The 18,204-nt window shown below is 39.7% G+C and overlaps 1 protein-coding gene across 3 annotated transcripts in view; it reads right to left on the bottom strand.

Moving 5' to 3' along the window:
• slc30a6 (solute carrier family 30 member 6) overlaps positions 1-18,204 on the bottom strand; it is a 75,895-nt gene that overhangs the window by 31,557 nt on the left and 26,134 nt on the right. For 2 of the 3 annotated variants that reach the window (XM_048601068.1, XM_048601067.1), the window contains exon 6: positions 17,804-17,872. In XM_048601068.1, coding sequence (XP_048457025.1) covers positions 17,804-17,872 — 69 coding nt within the window. Of the gene's footprint in view, positions 1-10,256; positions 10,758-17,803; positions 17,873-18,204 lie in introns of those variants that run through there. The other variant, XM_048601069.1, reaches the window with a different exon arrangement.

Genomic DNA, 18,204 nt, shown 5'->3' with positions numbered 1-18,204 from the left:
GCCTGCTGTGTTCATCCAGCTCTACACCTCATTATCCCATTTAAACAAGACTGACATTCCATTCAAAGGTGCAGGAGGCGTGATGGCTAACAAAACTGCACAGACACTACAGGATGGAACCTTTTTGCACCCCACACCAAAAACAGTGTTATTTGATATTACAATCCAACTGAATAACTGCTATTACCAAGTCGTTTATCTTTTCCCTCCAGCTAGAGTAACTCCAAGTATCGGTCAAAGGTTATCATTGGATAGCCCTGCAGACTTTTCCTGTATATTATGTAGCCAGGTACTTGTCCCAAGTTTTTATTCAACATGTATATAAAACTTTACCCCACTAATAAAACTAACAGACGCTATGCAGAGTATGTAAGCAACCTTTAACTTACTAATAAAACTAATGGCGCTATGCCCAGACCCGTGCGACCTTGGATAAATGAATGAATGAAACTGACAGCATTACTTCAACAGGTGTGACCACGAAACCGAATGAATGAATGAATGAATGAAAGAATGATAGCAAATAGAACCCACAGATAAATACTTAGGCAAAGTTGAGCATGTTGCTGGAGTTCTATATAGGTCAGACAAGTCAAGGACAGCAAGTTTCGTTGACTACAGAATCGTGAACTTTTTAAAAAAATAAATACCAATCCAACACTGAGACCAACAGGTACCAGATATCTAAAACTGAATTTAAGTTGCTAAACTGCCATGGTAGAATAAGATTTGAATAATTTCTTTGGTTCATCAGGCCAGAACTCCAGATTGCTTGCCCATAATATTGTTACTAGATGACCAAACTACTCTTATGGCATAAAATGTGGAACTATTCCAGTGACATGTACTTTGCAAGAGGAAATTTTATCAGCAACAGTGACTCATTTACAAAACAAAAAGTCAAAAGCTAAGAATCACAGGGAATTAACAGTTTGGTGGATTTTGTAAATGACAATTTACCATGTTCATAAACACGCTCACATAGAGTTCGTAGAATCCCTACAGTGTGGAAACAGGCCCTTCGGCCCAACAAGTCCACACCAACCCTCAGAGCATCCCCCTATAAACACACCTAACCTACACATCTCTGAACACTATGGGGCAATTTAGCATGGCCAATCCACCTAGGCTGCACATCTTTGGACTGTGGGAGGAAACCGGAGCACCCAGAGGAAATCCACGCAGACATGGGGAGAATGAGCAAACTTCACACAGACAGTCGCCTGAGGGTGGAATCGAACCCAGGCCCCTGGTGCTGTAAGGCAGCAGTGTTAACCACTGAGCCACCGTGCCACCATTCCTCATGAATAATGCAAGTGTGTTAAGAATTGTTTCTGCAACCAAATTCCAAACAAATTGAAAAGAAAATTAACCAGTGTGTGGTGGCAACAAAATATGCAAAAATATTAAATTAAACCATATTGCTTGAAGTCAAACAAATGGGTTTTTCCTGCTCAAAGAAAAAAATTACAGTACTACTTGTTTACCTTGTCTTTATTAGCTTAAAAACAGTAATAAAGAAATCAGTTGCAGCATACGTATATTAATTTAGTTAAATTTCATGGAGCAAGGGATTTAGAAACATTCCACTGCCAATCGTGTAAAAAAAGACTCGTCTTGTTTTACTGACTAATTTGAATTAACTGGATCATGGCATTATTTAAAAAAAAAGGCAGAAAGAACTGTAATAATGAGTCAGTTGCAGCCTTGCTGTGATGGTATTGATTTGGTGACTCAGGCACCAAGGGAATTCCCTGCTTTCCCCAAATAGTGCCCAAAAATCATTCAAAAGAACTTTAGTATGAAGAAGCAGCCTTGGATTAATGTCTTATTCTGAAGACAACTGGCAGCAATTTCCACAGAGATTCTTCTGCTGCAATGTTGATGGAAGAAGATCAGAATTTTGGACAAATTGTGTAGTTATTTAACCAATCCTACAGGCCTTTTGCGAAAATTGTAGTAAATCAGGAATTACCATGGAGACTTCACCGCAATCTCAAACAAAGCAACACTGTATCTGAAAATGACCCAAACTATACTTCAAACTGTAGCGAGTGCAGGAGTCTCAATTATTTACTATCCATTTTAATGACTTGGATGAAGGAACAATGTACATTAGAGTCAAATTTGCTGTTGATCTAAGGATGGGTAGGAAAGCAAGTTCTGTGGAAGACACAGAGACTGCAAAGGGAAACAGATAGGTTAAGTTGGCAGATGACATATAATATGAAATGTGAGATTGTTCGGTTCAGTAGAAAGAATGGAAAGGGCTGAATTTTATTTAAATCTATAAGATAGCAAAATTCTGCTGGACAGAAGCATTTGAATGTGCTCATACATGAATCACAAAAGGTAAACATGTAAGAACAGAAAGTATTTAGGAAGCCTGTCTTGCAAAGGGGATAAAGAGTCAAGTCTTATTTAAAGAGAGCTTAACTTGGATTGGAGGCAGTTCAGAGAAAGTTCACCAGTTTCATTCCTCTTATGAAGAAAGGTTGAACAAGTTGGATCTTTAGATTGGAAGGTTAGAATAAGAGGGGATCTGATTGAAGCATATATTATTATGGACACTGACAGGGTAAAAGCTTCACCTTCACCTTCACCTCTGGATGCTTCTCCTCACAGGGGATTCTTGAAAGAGGGGGAAAAGTTTTGAAATACAGGGCATCCAATTATGACAGAGATGAGGAGATATTTAGTCTGTATGTTATTAGTCTTTGGAATTTTCTTCCAGACAGCAATAAAACTGAGTAACAGGGAAATTACAGTTGTTTGGTGGTGGAGTGGGGGGGAGGGGGGAGTGTGTGGGGGATTGGCACAGCAGGGGAAGTGCAAGAAAGCAAGTAAAGTTAAGGCCACTTCTAGATCAACCATGATTTTGTTTAATGGCCGAAGAGCTGGCTCTCTTATTTCATATGTTCTGATCATATGCCCGAATCCAAATTGACTCAGAACCAACAGTACCATCATTGGGTCAAGCTGACATTGCAGGCATGTAAAAAAATTCTCTTCCGCCCTATGCTGGCAGTGTGTGGTCTTTTCCACAATAATTATGTAGCTGAGAAACTTTGAGATATTTCCCAAGCAGATCAGATCATATTCAATCTCCACCGTGGATATTTGAAGAGAATTTTTGAAACACTTGGGGAGATACACTATTCAACAGTTAGCCCAGGGATTCTCTGGGGATTACCTAAAAAAACAGTAATTGCTATGCTATCATGCGTGATTGGACATCATATTGGAGTCATCGCGTTGAAAATTTTGAAGAGATGATTAAAAGAGTGGACAGGGGAATGTCTATGGATGTTGTTATTATGGATTTCCAGAAGGTATTTAATAAAGTCCCACAGGGAAGACTGTTAACTAAGGGAGAAGCCCACGGATTGAGGGCAAATTACTGACATATCCAGGAAATTGGTTAAATGACAGGTGACAGAAAGTGAGGATAATGGGTAGAAACGCAAGAATAGAGGTGTTCCACAAGGATCTGTGTTAGGGTCTCACTTATTTACATTATTTATTAATGACCTGGGGTAATGGCATAGAATGTCATATGTCCAAATTTTTGGATGATACAAATTAGGTGGTATTGTAGACAGTGTAGATCTGGTTCATCCATATTGACACAATGGTCTAGAAAGCACAACAAAATCTCTACTTCTTCAGGAGGCTAAGGAAATTTGGCACGTCCACAAAGACTTTTACCAATTTTTATAGATGCACCGTAGAAAGTGTCCAATCTGGATGCATCACAGCATGTATAGCAACTGCCCTTCCCAGGACCGCAAAAAAACTGCACAGTCATGAAAATGGCCCAATCCATCACGCAAACCAACCTTCCACTGACTTGATCCATACTTCCTGCTGCCTCAGGAAAGCAAACAAACATAATTGAAGACTTCTCCCATCCCAATTATACTCTCTTCCACCGGGCAGAAGATATAAAAGCTTGAATACACACATGAACATATTCAAGAAAAGTTTCCTCTCCACTGTTATCAGAATTTTGAATAGACCTCTCAAACGTTAATTTGGATCTCTATTTCTGCACCTTCTCTGTGGCTGTAACACTGTATTCTGCACTCTGTTCTGCTACCCTAATGCACTTCGTATGGTTCGACTTGCCAGTACAGCACACAAAACAATGCTTTTCCTATATCTTGGTATATGTGACAATAAATCAAATTCAGATGATAGTACAAAACTATAAAGGGATATTGATAGACTAAGTGAATGGGCAAAATTGTGAAAGACAGAGTTCAACGCAAGCAAGTAAGAGGTTAATTGGTCTAGTCCAGTTTCGGAGACCTGGTTGGCACAGACAAATTGGACCAAAGGGTCTGTTTCTGTGTTATATGTCTCTATCCATTTTGGATGGAAAAAGGACAGATCAGGGTACTTGTATGAAGTTGAATACTTTGCGTGTCCAAAGAGACTTGGGTGTTTAGATGCATAGATCTTTAAAATGCCACAAACAGGTGCAGAAGATAATCAAGACAGCTAATGGAATGCTGGCCTTTATATCTAGAAGACTGGAGTGTAAGGATGCAGAAGTTGTGCTGCAGCTATACAGAACCATGTTTAGACCCCACTTGGGTATTGAGAGTAGAACTGGGCACCACACCTTAGGAAGGATATACTAGCCTTTGAAGGAGTACAAAATAGGTTTACAAGAATGATACCTGGACTTCAGGGGTTATATTATGAGGGGAGATTAACAAATTAGGCCTGTTTTCTGTAGAACTTAAAAAGGTTAAAGGGTATCTAAGGTTTTGTAGTAGATCTGTAGCTCGGGTTGTGGGTGTTGGGGTTGGTTGGTTCACCGAGCTGTTTTGTTGTTTCGCAGACGTTTCGTTACCATGCTGGGTAACATCTTCAGTGCAGCCTCTGATGAAGCGTCGGTGTGTTTTCCCGCCTGGTTTTTAAACTCTGGGGTCCGTTGCGATGGATTGCCTCACTTCCGGGTTTCCTCCGTAGTGGAATTATATGGGGTCGAGTTCAATGTGTTTATTAATAGCCTGCTTCGTGGAGTGCCATGCTTCCAGGAATTCTCGTGCTTGTCTCTGCCTAGCCTGTCCCAGGATCTTGGTGGTGTCCCAGTCGAAGACGGGGTTCTCCTTGTCCAAGTGAATTGAGATGAGTGAGTATTGGTCGTGTCTTTTTGTAGCCAGTTGGTGTTCATGTACTCTTGTTGTTAGTTTTCTTCCTGTTTGTCTGATGTAGTGTTTCTCGCAGTCTCTGCAGGGGATCTTGTAGATGACACTGGTCCTGTCCATGGTGGGGAGTGGGTCTTTAGTTCGGGTGAGCACTTGTCATAGGGTTGATGTGGGTTTGTGCGTCACTCTGATGCCCAGCAGTCGTAGAAGTCTTGTGGTGAGTTCTGACGTGTTCCTGATGTAGGGTAGTGTGATAATGGATAGCCAAAGAACTGGGTCAGGAGATGCCTACAGGAACAGCATCAGAAAGATTCTACACGCCCCGACACACGCATCACACTATAGATAGGTGAGCCTTAGGTCAGTGGTGGGTAAGTTGTTGGAGCAGATTCTGAGGGACAGGAATTACATACATTTGGAAGGCAAGAACTGATTAGGGATCGTTAGCGTGGCTTTGTGCATGAGAAATGTCTCTCACTAATTTGACTGAGCTTTTTGAAGAGGTCACAAAGAAGACTGATGAAAGCAGAGTGGTGGACATTGTCTATATGGACTTTACAAAAGCGTTCAACAACATTCTGCATGGTAGATTGGTTGGTAAGGTTAGATCACAAGGGATCCAGGCGGAGCTAGCCGGTTGGATACAAAATTGGCTTGAAGGTAGGAGGCAGAGTGTGGTGCTAGAGGGTTGTTTTTCGAACTGGAGGCCTGTGACTAGTGGTGTGCCACAAGGATCAATGCTAGGTTCACTGCTTTACATCATTCATATAAATGACTTGGATGTGTGTGTAGGAGGTATGGTTAGTAAGTTTGCAGATGACACCAAAATAGATGATGTAGCGGACAGTGAAGAAGATTATCTTAGAGTACAATGGGACCGTGATCAGATGGGCCAATGGGCTGAGGAGTGGCAGATGCAGTTTAATTTAGAAAAATGTGAGGTGTTGCATTTTGGTAAGGTAAGCCAGGGCAGTACTTCTATAGTTAAAGGCAGGGGAATGTTACTAAACAAAGAGGCCGAGGGGTGCAAATGCACAGTTCCTTGAAAGTGGAGTTTCAAGTAGACGGGTGGTGAAGACAGCGTTTAGCACCCTTGCCTTCATTAGTTATAACATTGAGAATAAAAGTTGAGAGGTCATGTTGCGGCTATACAGGACATTGGTGAGGCCACTTTTGGAATACAGTGTACAATTTTGGTTGCTCTTCTACAGGAAGGTGTTGTCAAACTTGAGAGGGTGCAGAAAAGATGTTTCCAGTACTAGAGGGTTTGAGCTATAGGGGGAGGTTGAATAGGCTGGGGCTTTTTTACCTGGATCTTCAGAGACTGAGGGGTGATCTTATAGGGGTTTATAAAATCATTAGGGCAATAGATAGGGTAAATAGTAAAAGGACTTTTTCCTACGGTGGGGGAGTCCAAGACGAGATGGCATAGATTTATGGTGAAAGGGGAAAGACTGAAAAAAAGACGTGAGGGGTAACCTTTTCATGCAGAGGGTGGTGTGTGTATCGAATGAGCTGCTAGAGGAAGTGGCAGAGGTAGATACAATTACAACATTTAAAAGGCACCTGGATGGATACATGAATAGGAAGGATTTAGAGGGATATGGGCCAGATGCTGGCAAATGGGACTAGGTCAGATTGGGATACCTGATCAGCGCAGATGAGTTGGACCAAAATGGTCTGTTTCTGTACTGTACAACTCTATGGCACTGATTTGGTTATTAGTCCTTCTGCCACTGGAAAGTTTATTTCCAATGACTTGATATTTGTGTACCTCTAATTAAATTTCCTCATAACATTTTCTGCAGTGCTCTACTTCTTCAGTCTCATCAGATGACATAAGACTATCATTCTGATTCTGTCCCAGTAAATCTACTCTGGGCCTACTCTAAGAACTTCCCATCCTTCTTAACGTGTACTACACCAAAGTTGGACAATACTCCGGCTAAGGGAACTCCAGGGTTTTTATAAACCACAACAGAAATTGCTGGAAAAACTTAGCAGGTCTGGCATCATCTGTGGACAGAAAGTAGAATCATAGAGTTATACAGCATGAAAACAGACCCTTTGGTCCAACTCGTCCAGGCCGACCAGATATCTAAACCAATCTAGTATCATTTCTCAGTATTTGGGCCGTACCCCTCTAAACCATTCCTATTCATGTATCCATCCAGATGCTTTTTAAATGTTGTAATTGTATCCACCTGCACCACCTCCTCAAGCATGTCGTTCCACACACGCACTGCCCTCTGTGTGAAGAAGTTGCCCCTCAGGACCCTTTTAAATCTTCCCCCTTCCTCACTTTAAACCTATGCCCTCTAGTTTTGGACTCATTTCAGGTCCAATGGCCCTTCTGACTTCCAGCATCCACAGTTATTTTGCTTTTTTTGGTTAGGCTTTTTATAAAGTTTTGGAATGCCTTTCTTGCTTTTGTGCTCAATTCTAGAATCCTATTAACATTCCTTCTCAACTTGTTCTGCCATATTAAAAAAAAGCGTAGATAAATTCTCAGGTGTCTCTATTCTTGCACTCTCTTTAATATCATACAACTTGATTCATATTGCCTCCTTTCATTCTTCCTACTAAAATGCATCACTTCACACTTATTGCAGTTAAATTTCTGGTAATTTATTCAATTTATGTCTTCCTGAAGTCTGTTATTATTTGCTTTGTTCAACATTTCTGAGTTTGCATCTTCTTCAACCTTTGAGATTATTCCAATTGTATTTTTACCCAAGTCCAGATCATTGATATATAACCAGAGCAGCAGTGGTCCTAATACTGACGTGCATGGAATACCACTACATACTTCCTGCTAGGGGAAAAAAAATTGCCATGACTTTATATTTTGTCACTCAGCCAATTTTGCATCCATGCTGCTGCTATTCCATTGATCCTATGAGCTTTAATTTTGCTAACAAGGCTATTAAGTAGTACGTTAGCAAACACCTTTGGAAAGTCTGTAAAAAACAAAGACATCATTCACTTCATCATAAAGAACTCAACCTAATTAGTCAAACATGGTTTGCTTTTAATAAATCAGAGCTGAATTTCATTTATTAGCCCATACATTTCAAATAGCGATTAATTTCCTCTTGGCTAAAAATGCCAACCAACATCGATGTTAGGCTGACTTGTCCAGAGTTATCAAGTTATCGTGCTCGGTTCTAAAAAATGGAGTGTAACATTTACAATCGTCTCCATGTCCAAGAAGGATTGGAAGACTGTGGCCAGGACCTTGTAATTTCCACTTTTGCTTCCCTCAATAACCTAGGATGCATTCCACCTAAATTGGGTGAAATTTTGACTAAATTTTTTTTTTAGAAATTTTATTATCACCTCTATTTATTTTGTCCAATCTAATATCTCTGCTGCCTTCTGCTTTGCTGGCTTGCTCACAGCATCCCCTTTGAGTGAAGACTTTTGCAACTTTTTATTTCTTGAGCCATGCGATCTGCCTCCACAAGAATCCCTTATATGGTCCCTAGCCAGTCCCACCTTAAAAAGACAACCTTTTAAATGCAGCCATTCTTAGAATTTCAATCCACACAACAGAGTTCAAACATTCAATTTTTTCTCTCCATGAAATTTTATATTTTTCTTTTCCATTCTCCCCTCCACCTTGGCAATTTTAATATTCTATTCCTACGTGCATTTTCACTCGCTGAGAAAAAGTTGTAAGCAACAGATTTTCTGCAGTCAGCCTTGACGTACTGTAATCAGTTAACAGAGGTGTACTTCTGTAAAACAGAGATTATCCTGATTGTGTTACAATGCTTCTAGACCACAGTAATCTACTGTGGTAGAGGACTCACAATATTTTTCATTTTAATGTACTGCACAACATGTTATTGCATTTTGTTTTATAACCCAGTGGGACAAATTTCCAGGATATGGCATATACATGTGTACAAAACATACAATCTGCAAACTTATGATGCACAAACAACAAACAAACTCTGAATGCAGGTGATGCAAATGGTATAAAAAAAGCACAAAAGCAAGGATTATCAGTACAGAGAGGAAGTTATTCTATTCACAGTTAGTTTTGTGAATAAATCATTGTTCTAAAATCAAAAAAGGAAGTAAATTCAATAAAGTTAAAAAGGAAATAAGCAAAAATTATAAAAGAGAAGCAAAAGGACAAGTTGAAATGACACCAACATTCACTTGGTTGTTACATTTAAAGCAAAAGAAGTTGAAGAATGGAATGAAGACATTTACATTATAGACTGCATGAATGCTAGAAGTACTTCAACGTTATGGCTCTGCATTTTGAACAGAGGGATTCACAGACACACTGAAAAGCAGACTATATTAAAAAGTTATTGATGATTTTTAGCTGATGAATTGGGCTTTGCACTCTATACACAGATTTTCCACTGGATCTGGTATGTGTGAATGTGGAAAACAACTTGGTATTTTCCATGGGACCAATTCTGACAGGGGACTCCATGCTGCTCCTATGTTGACAGGTAAAGAGGTACAGTGTTTGCACCATCTGCACTCATGGAATGCTTGACATGAGGGCTGCCTATCAGGCCTGGCTTACAGTGATCAGAAATCAATGGCAGGGACCATGGGCATCTAAAGATCCCTTTCAGAATGCTGCCATACACAAGTTAATTAATTATATCTTTCAAAATTTATTCAAGACTGGGGTAATCTCCTAGGAGTTACCAGGGAACTGATCACCCACATGTGAAAGGTGCTGGTAGTACAGTTGGGTTTGTATGGAATCCCTACCATGCCAGAGTCACACACCAATTTGAGATAGGGGCTGGATTGCTAGGTTATCAGGCTTAATGAATATTCAAGTAAATTAACAATTTAACCAGCAGAGCGCTTAAAATTCATGGTTGAACAGCAGAACACACCAAGTATTTTCCTAAAATTCTTTGAAATTATATAAAAGGAATGGGGTTAAAAACATTTAACTAAAAGCCACTTAGCTCACGAGTAGCAGGAGATTTCTTAGAACCATAAAGAAAGCCAACATTTGTAGACTAATAGGACTGACAGTCTTTATAGACTGAAACTTCAATGCAGTACTGCTTACTCTCTCTGGTGAATGTAAAAGATCTGATGGCACTATTTGAAAAGTGGAGAAGTTCTCCTAGTCCCTGGCTAATATTTATTCCTCAAATGAAAGCACTAAAACAGTTTACCTGACCAGTAATTATAATGATGCTTGGGGACTTTGTTCCATACCAACTGGATCCTACATTTGTCAATACCTTAACAATACAAATTTCCACAATGCTGAATCCAAGGAAGGGCTGAATTACAAGCTCAAATCTTGCAACATGATTTGAATGCACAACTTTCTGGTTTACAGCTAAGTGTACCTTCAATTAAGCAAAACTAACACTAAGTGCAGGTAGCCAAAACATGGTACAATTTCATGGATACAACAATTGTGCTTCTACAAACAGGATAGCCAGAGGACACAAGAGGACTTTTTGAACTATATTTGGCGTCTGACATCAATAGAAGTGTAACCATATAGGAGACGAAATCAGAATCATGCAGATTTACCCATTCCTCTTAGCATAAGTGACGTCGCTGCAGTGGTTTTCCATTTATATTTGGCAGGAGCTGTAATTTTAATTTGTAAGTTATAATTACCATCACCATGCCTCCTGGTCCTTCCCAGTTTCACTCAGACAAAAATTGGAGGGGACATAGAAATGTTGGCTTCTTAATACATGTAGTATCAGAGCTAGGAAATGACACATTATCCATACAACACCACAAATACACCAAGCAGCTTAAGGGAATCCAAAGGTAAAGCAAAGTTAAAATTGTGAATCTCAAAAATTTCAATAAGTAGAAATGGAGCAGGCAAGTGCGTGAAAACTTAAAACATCATGCTTCAAGAAACAACAGTACAAAACTCACAAAGCGCTGTATAAAAGAGATATTGCACGTGGTAAAGTGCAGAGGGATTTCAGTGGAAACTATGTGTGTTACAAATATAACAAATGAATAGATCCAGAATCTATTTCCACACCTGCTACTTTAGATTTTCTATTGTCTTTTGAGTGTGTGGCATGTTCGCACTTGATGTGGCCAGAGACTAAATCTCTGATGCTGATTTTGTCTCTTGGGCCTAATTGTTTGCAACAAGTAATTAGACATTTTGCTTGGTAGAAATATGTTCCAAAATCCAAACATAACCATTTGTTTATAGCCAATTCAATATCAAATGTGTTACATATATCAAATAAAAACATGAAAACCTGATTCATATCATGTACTTTTAGAAACAATTAAAATGCTATATGGCTTTTACATCTGTTAAATTTGGTACAAAAGAAAATCTCAAAATGATACACGTATCAATGTCTGTGAATATAGACAGACATTATGTTTTGTGATAAAGTCTGTTTGTTTAGAAACATTTCCCAGGTGAATTTAACTCAAATGTTACTAAATCTATTTTTGTACAGAGATGTGAGCTGTATAGCTCAATGCATGTCTACGAGGAGAAGCGGCCACTTAATGGTTTATTGATACCAAGCTTGAACATAAACAAATGCAACGGAATTCCATGGGAAAATACACAAAGGGAGAAAAAAAATCAATGGCAGAGATTTGAAATTAGCTTTGCTTTTAAGGCAGTTAGAACTTTGAAGCATTTTGCAATGGTTAATTCTTGAATATTGAAATACTGGAACCTAATAGTTGGACAATATACTGTTCCAATGCATTCATAATGCAATTATCAACAGCTCCATATATCTTAGCTCCTCCACCTGGAAGAACCTATGGTTCGCTGGTTCAGAGAGTCTACTGGCTTATTTAGAATGTCATTGCAAGCACTAATTGCTACTTGCATTATAAACCTCATGTTTATTCTACTAAACTTACCTTTACTGTCTGGTTTATCTTGAAGTAAAACGCAGATTACGTTAAGTGCGGACATGCTGTAGACTCAGAGAGAAGAAAATCTGAAATAGATTCTGGATCTTCTAGATTTTATCATGTTGCCTCAGTCAATCCTTTGTACGTTAAGGTTACAATCTTAAATTTCACCAGTATTTTTGCATTATTCAATTCTCGGTTCTTGAATCGTCTTTATTAGTTGACAAATCTGATAAATATTTAGAAATTGCTCTTATTATTGAAATCAGTGCTTGTTTCCAGTTAGTGGTTCTCCATTGGCTGGAAAACCAGACTTTTAAGTTACTGAAAGAAATCTTAAAACAATTCTTCCCACTTGGAAAATGAAAGCTGAACATCAAAGGAAAAAGGAAGAAAGATAAATATGTTGAAGCATTTTCTTTTTTAGAAGAATAGATCAGGTTGATAGGCTAAGTGAAAAGAAAACTGAATACAATAGGAAAGGAGGAAAGAATTCAAGAAAAAGAAGCACTAGGTGAATTATACGTTTATTTTAAATTCTGATTTTTTTTGTAATTTTGTTTAAAGTTTTCACAAACAGCTGTACTATATTAAGGAAAATATTGTTACACATGACAATATAGTTCAGATTATTTCAATATATACCATCAATGATTGAATAGACCCATAGAATAGTTGCAACACAGGAAGTGGCCCCTTGGTCTGTTGAGTCCAAGCTATTTTGCTGCGAGTGCAATTTGCCTAGTCCGACTCCTTTCCATTTTCTCCATAATCCTGCAGACATTTTCTCTGGAGATATTTATCCAAACACTTTCTGAAAGGCACAACTACGTCTACTTTCGCCATACTCTCAGGCAGATCATAGAATCATATAGTACAGAAGAGGTCTTTCAGCACATCAAGTCTGTATCGACATAAACCACTGTAAATCTGCTCTACACTGCCACTTCTCCGCACTTGATCTGGAGACTCGAATGTTATGATATTTAAAGTGCTCATTCAAGTGCCACGACATTCCAGATCTGAACCATTTGCTGTGTAAAAAGCCTTTCCTTGTGATGTTGAGGTATTAGGAACTGCCGATGCTGGAGAATCTGAGATAACAAGGTGTAGAGCTGGATGAACACAGCAGGCCAAGCAGCATCAGAGGAGCAGGAAACCTGATGTTTCAGGTCTGGACCCTTTTTTAGAAACCAGAAACGTCAGCTTTCCTGCTCCTCTGATGCTGCTTGGTCTGCTGTGTTCATCCAGCTCTACACCTTGTTATCTCCTATTTCCTTGTGATGTTGACGCTTTTGTCAATATCCCATGATTCTCAACCGTAACAATGGGAAAAGCATGTCCCTCCTCTGCTACAATCACTCAAGTTGTTGAGGCTTTATCAAATTTTCTTTTAACCTTACCTTTTAACTATTTGAAAGCCCCAGTTTCTCTACTATTGTCATAGTTGAAGTCCCTGGATCCATTTGTGAAATCATTTATGTCCTTTACATCCTTCTTTAAGTGTGGCACCCAAAATTGGATACACTATACAGGCGAAGCCAAACCAGTGGTTTATAAAGGTTCACCATAATCTCCTTGCTTCCATTTAAAGTGTACAGGGTCCCATATACTTTATTAACCACTTTTCCAACCTGCCTTGCCACCTTTAATGATTTGTGCATGTACTGTAGGTCCCTCTGCACCCTCTTTGATATAGTACTCTTTATTTTATATTACCTTATTCAATCCCTACCATTGTAGAAACAGGCCATTTGGCCCATCAAATCTACACTGATCCTCCAAAGAGCCCATCCCATACCTATACCCATCCCCATCCCCCTACCCTTTCCCTGTAACCCCACATTTCCCATGGCTAACACACCTAAGTTACACATCCCTGAACACTATGGGCAAGTTAGTATTGCCTGTCTACCTGACTTGCACATCTTTGGACTGTGGGAGGAAACCGGAGCACCTGGCGGAAACACACGCAGACACGGGGAGAATGCACAAACTCCACACAAACAGTCACCTGACGGTGGAAACGAACCCGGATCCCTGGCACTGTTAGCCAGCAGTTTTAACCACTGCGCCGCCCCCTCCTCTTTCTTCCTGCCAAAATTTACAACAGAAATATAGACATAGAAAATAGGTGCAGGAGTAGGTCATTCGGCCTTTCGATCCTGTACAACCATACAATACAATCATGGCTGATCATGCAATCTCAGTATCCCATTCCTGCCCTCTCCCTATATCACTCTCCTCCGTTTGGCCAAGCTCATCCTCACCCTCAACAACTTCTCTTTTAACTCCTCTCATTTTCTTCAGCTAAGAGGGGTGGGCCATGGGTACCCACAAGGGCCCCTTGTTATGCCTATCTCTTTGTGGGGTATGTGGAACATTCCTTGTTCCAGTCCTATTGCGGCCCCCATCCACAACTCTTTCTCCAATATATCAATATCATCGGTGCTGCTTCCCTCTCTTGTCTGGAATTGGAAAACTTCATCAATTTTGCTTCCAATTTCCACCCTGCCCTCACTTTCACCTGGTCTATCTCTGACTCCTCCCTCCCATTCCTCGACATCTCTGCTTCCATTTCTGGGTAAAGACTGGCCACTACTATCCACTATAAACCCACTGACTCCCACAGCTACCTGGACTATACATCCTCACACCCTGCTTCCTGTAAAGACTCCATCCCATTCTCTCAGTTCCTCCGTCTTCATCGCACATGTTCAAGTGAGGCCAACTTTGTTTCGGGAAACATTCACCTTCATCCTCAACCAAGGACTCCCCAGCTCCGTTGTCGACAAGGCCCTCAACCCGGTCCAAACCATCTCCCGCACTTCCGCCCTCACACCATCTCTTCCCTCCCACAACAGTGATAGGGCTCCCCTTGTCCTTACCTACCATCCCACCAGCATCCACATCCAGAGGATCATCAGATGCCATTTCCGCCACCTCCAGCAAGATGCCACCACCAGACACATATTCCCCTCCTCTCCCCTCCTTTTTCCACCTTCCGCAGGGACCGTTCCCTCCAGGATACCCTGGTCCACTCTTTCTTCACCCCCAACAAACCCCTGCCCTGTAACTGGCGAAGGTGCAACATTTACCTACCTCCTCCATCCCCACTATCCAAGGGCCCAAACATACCGTTATGAAGGAAGATTGGCAAATTATGGTCAGTGCTGCCCCAGTTTCTACTCACTCTTCCTTCAGTATACGCTGAAGCACTGGATTCAGTTTCAGTGACTTAAGTACAGGCAATCTTTCTAAATCACTAATTTCTATCAACTTTTAACCCATCCAGTGGTTCAACTAACTGGTTCTTCAGTAGGACTTGGGCAGCATCCACTTTTAATGCAAATATGCAAAATACTCACTTAATACCTCTGTTACTTCCTCTGTTCAAATTTCATGTTTGATACCTAATAAGCCCTACTACTCCTTTTATTACCCTTTCATGATTTATACGTTCATATTAGCTTCCAGTCTCTTCTCAGTCTTGGTTCATTTTTAAACTTTCCCACTGAATTTATTATATTCAACATTGTTCTCACTTGCATCTGCCATATACACTCATTTCCTGGTACATAAGACATGATATGTAGGTGCAGTGGTAGACCATTTGGTCCATAGAGTCTGCTCTGCTATTCACTGAGATCATGGCTGATCTGATTATCCGCAACTCAACTTTTCTGCCTTTCCCCCATAACCCTCGATCATTTTACTGATTAAAACAAAAACTGCCTCTCTCAGCCTTGGAGATACTTAATGACTCAACCTCTATAGATTCTGCAGTAAAGAATCCCACAGATTCCTCCTCTTCCCAGTTTAAAATGGGTGACTCTTTGAGCAACCCAATCTACTCAATATCGTCTCTTAAGTAAGTCCCGATTTAGTCAGAATCAATCTAATAAATGTTCTCTGGACTGTCTCCAATGCTGATTTTTTTTGATAAGGAGCCAAAAATGGGTATATTAGATCTGGTCTGACTAGCACCTTGTACTGTTTTGGCAAGAACTCTCTATTTTCATTCCACGTTCCTTGAATTAAAGGTCAACTGTCCACTTGGCTTCTCTATTACAAACTGAAATTGGATGCTAGGTTTTTGTGATTCATACATAATGACACCCAAATCTCTCTTGTATTCTTCTTGCCAAAATGCATAACCTGACATCATATTCCATTTTCTAAGTTTTCACCCACTCGCTCAATCCGTCTATATCCTTCTGTAGACTCAGTCATCTTTAAGACTTACCTTCCCACCTATTTTTGCTTCATCTGCAAAGCAACGATAGTACATTCACTTCCATCATCCAAGTCACTAATGTATATTGTAAATACCTGTGGACTCAACACTGATCCCTGTGGCACTTCATTTGCTACGGTTACCATCCTGAAAATGACTGCCTTATCTCAACTCTCTGTCTTCTATTAGTTAGCCAGTCCTCTATACATGCTAATATACTAAGCACCGTAGAGTCTTATCTTAATAAGTAGCCTTATGTGTGATACCTGATCCAAAACCTTTTGGAAGTTCAAATATATTATATCTACTGGTTCCCCTTTATCTGTCTTGTCGTTGTCTCCTCAAAGAACAATAATAAGTTTGTTAGGCCTGATTTCACTTTATGAAGCCATGTTGACTTTACTTGATTATGATATGTAGTCATTTTCAAATGTTAAAGTTAATTGACATATAGTTACCACTGTATTTCATCTTCCCTCCTTTTATGAATCAGGGTATTACACTGAGTTTTTCAATTCTCTCGCACTTTCCTAGAATTGAATATTTCTTGAAAGATTACTATCAGGGCATCCACTTTTTCTGTAACTGCTGCCTCTTAAATCCTAGGATGCGCTCATCAGACGCAGGGGACCTACTGACCTTGAACCACATTAGCTTCCCTAATATCTTTTTCTCTGGTGATAATTATTGCATTTGTTTACTCCCCCCTCTTTAGTCCTGTGATTGCTTAGTTTTTTTGGAGGGTTATTAGAGTCCCCCAGAAGGTTTTATTCTCTTATCTCTTATTATCCAGGGAGCTCAGCCTTTGTTTGTTCTACCTGCCCTCTTGTGGGAATGCAACCTGACTGTACAAGAATTATCAAACCTTCAAGTTATATTTTGTTTTAGCTGCCAATATTTGATTCCAATTTATGCGTGCCAGATCTGATCTCACCCCATTGAAAGTGGCCTTCCTTTAATTAGTTAATTTTATCTTGGACACATTCTTTCCATGGTTAACCTAAATCCTATGATGCTATAAGCACTGCCCCGTAACTGTTCCCAAATTGCAGAAGTTTTCAAAATCACAAAAAGACTAGACACATTAGATAAGGAAAAAGATTTCATTGGAGGAAGTATCAAATATAAAAGGGCTGAAAATTTAAGGTTATTGGCAAAAGCAGCAATAGCCGCATGAGGATATTCTTTTCACACAGTGAGTTGTTCAGATCCTAAATGCACTGCCTGATATTATGGTAAGGAAACTTCAATCAAGCAATTTAACAGGAAATTGGATTATTATCTGAAAAAGAAGACACAGAGCCATGAGAAGGTAGGTGAACAGCAATGGATGATTGCTTCTTTGGAGAACCAGCACAAAGACAACAGCATGGCACCCTGTGTGCTGTAACCATTCTGTGATTCTGTGACATTTGATCCACTTGACCTACCCATTCTCTAGAGCCAGATCCAATTAAAAAAAAACAAAATTTAATATGTTAAAAGCAACAAAATTTGATATTACAGAACTAAATTCATATTTGACCTATAAGGAACTTACCAGAGTTCCAAATCCAAGGGTCCAAAAATGTTCATTCCTCACTTCAAGAACACCATCTAGAGTGGAGACCTAAAAAAAGGACATTCAACTACTCACATGCACAGTAATGTTTCAAGTTTATTTACAGACATTTATAAGCAACAAACAGAAACAATATCTGATTATCTTAACAATCCACTGTAGCATTTGACAACTTACTTGCACATAAAAGCATACAAAAATGCTCTCTGGTTGGCAAAGAGCACATTATATATGTACATGTTAAACTGCCTTTTTATCTCACATAACAATTTCAAAGTATTCATGTTAGATATTGGGGCAAAATAAAGCTGGAAGTCAATGTGCTTCCTTTCCTGCTTGCTTTGTGTTGTCACAGTTTCACCATTAGCTAGGAGTCCAGC

The sequence above is a fragment of the Rhincodon typus genome, chromosome 9 (genome assembly GCF_021869965.1).
Source record: "Rhincodon typus isolate 14 chromosome 9, sRhiTyp1.1, whole genome shotgun sequence".
Classification (NCBI taxonomy): Eukaryota; Metazoa; Chordata; class Chondrichthyes; order Orectolobiformes; family Rhincodontidae; genus Rhincodon; species Rhincodon typus.
Note: the sequence above shows the minus strand (reverse complement) of the source record. Positions and strands in the feature narration are given on the sequence as shown.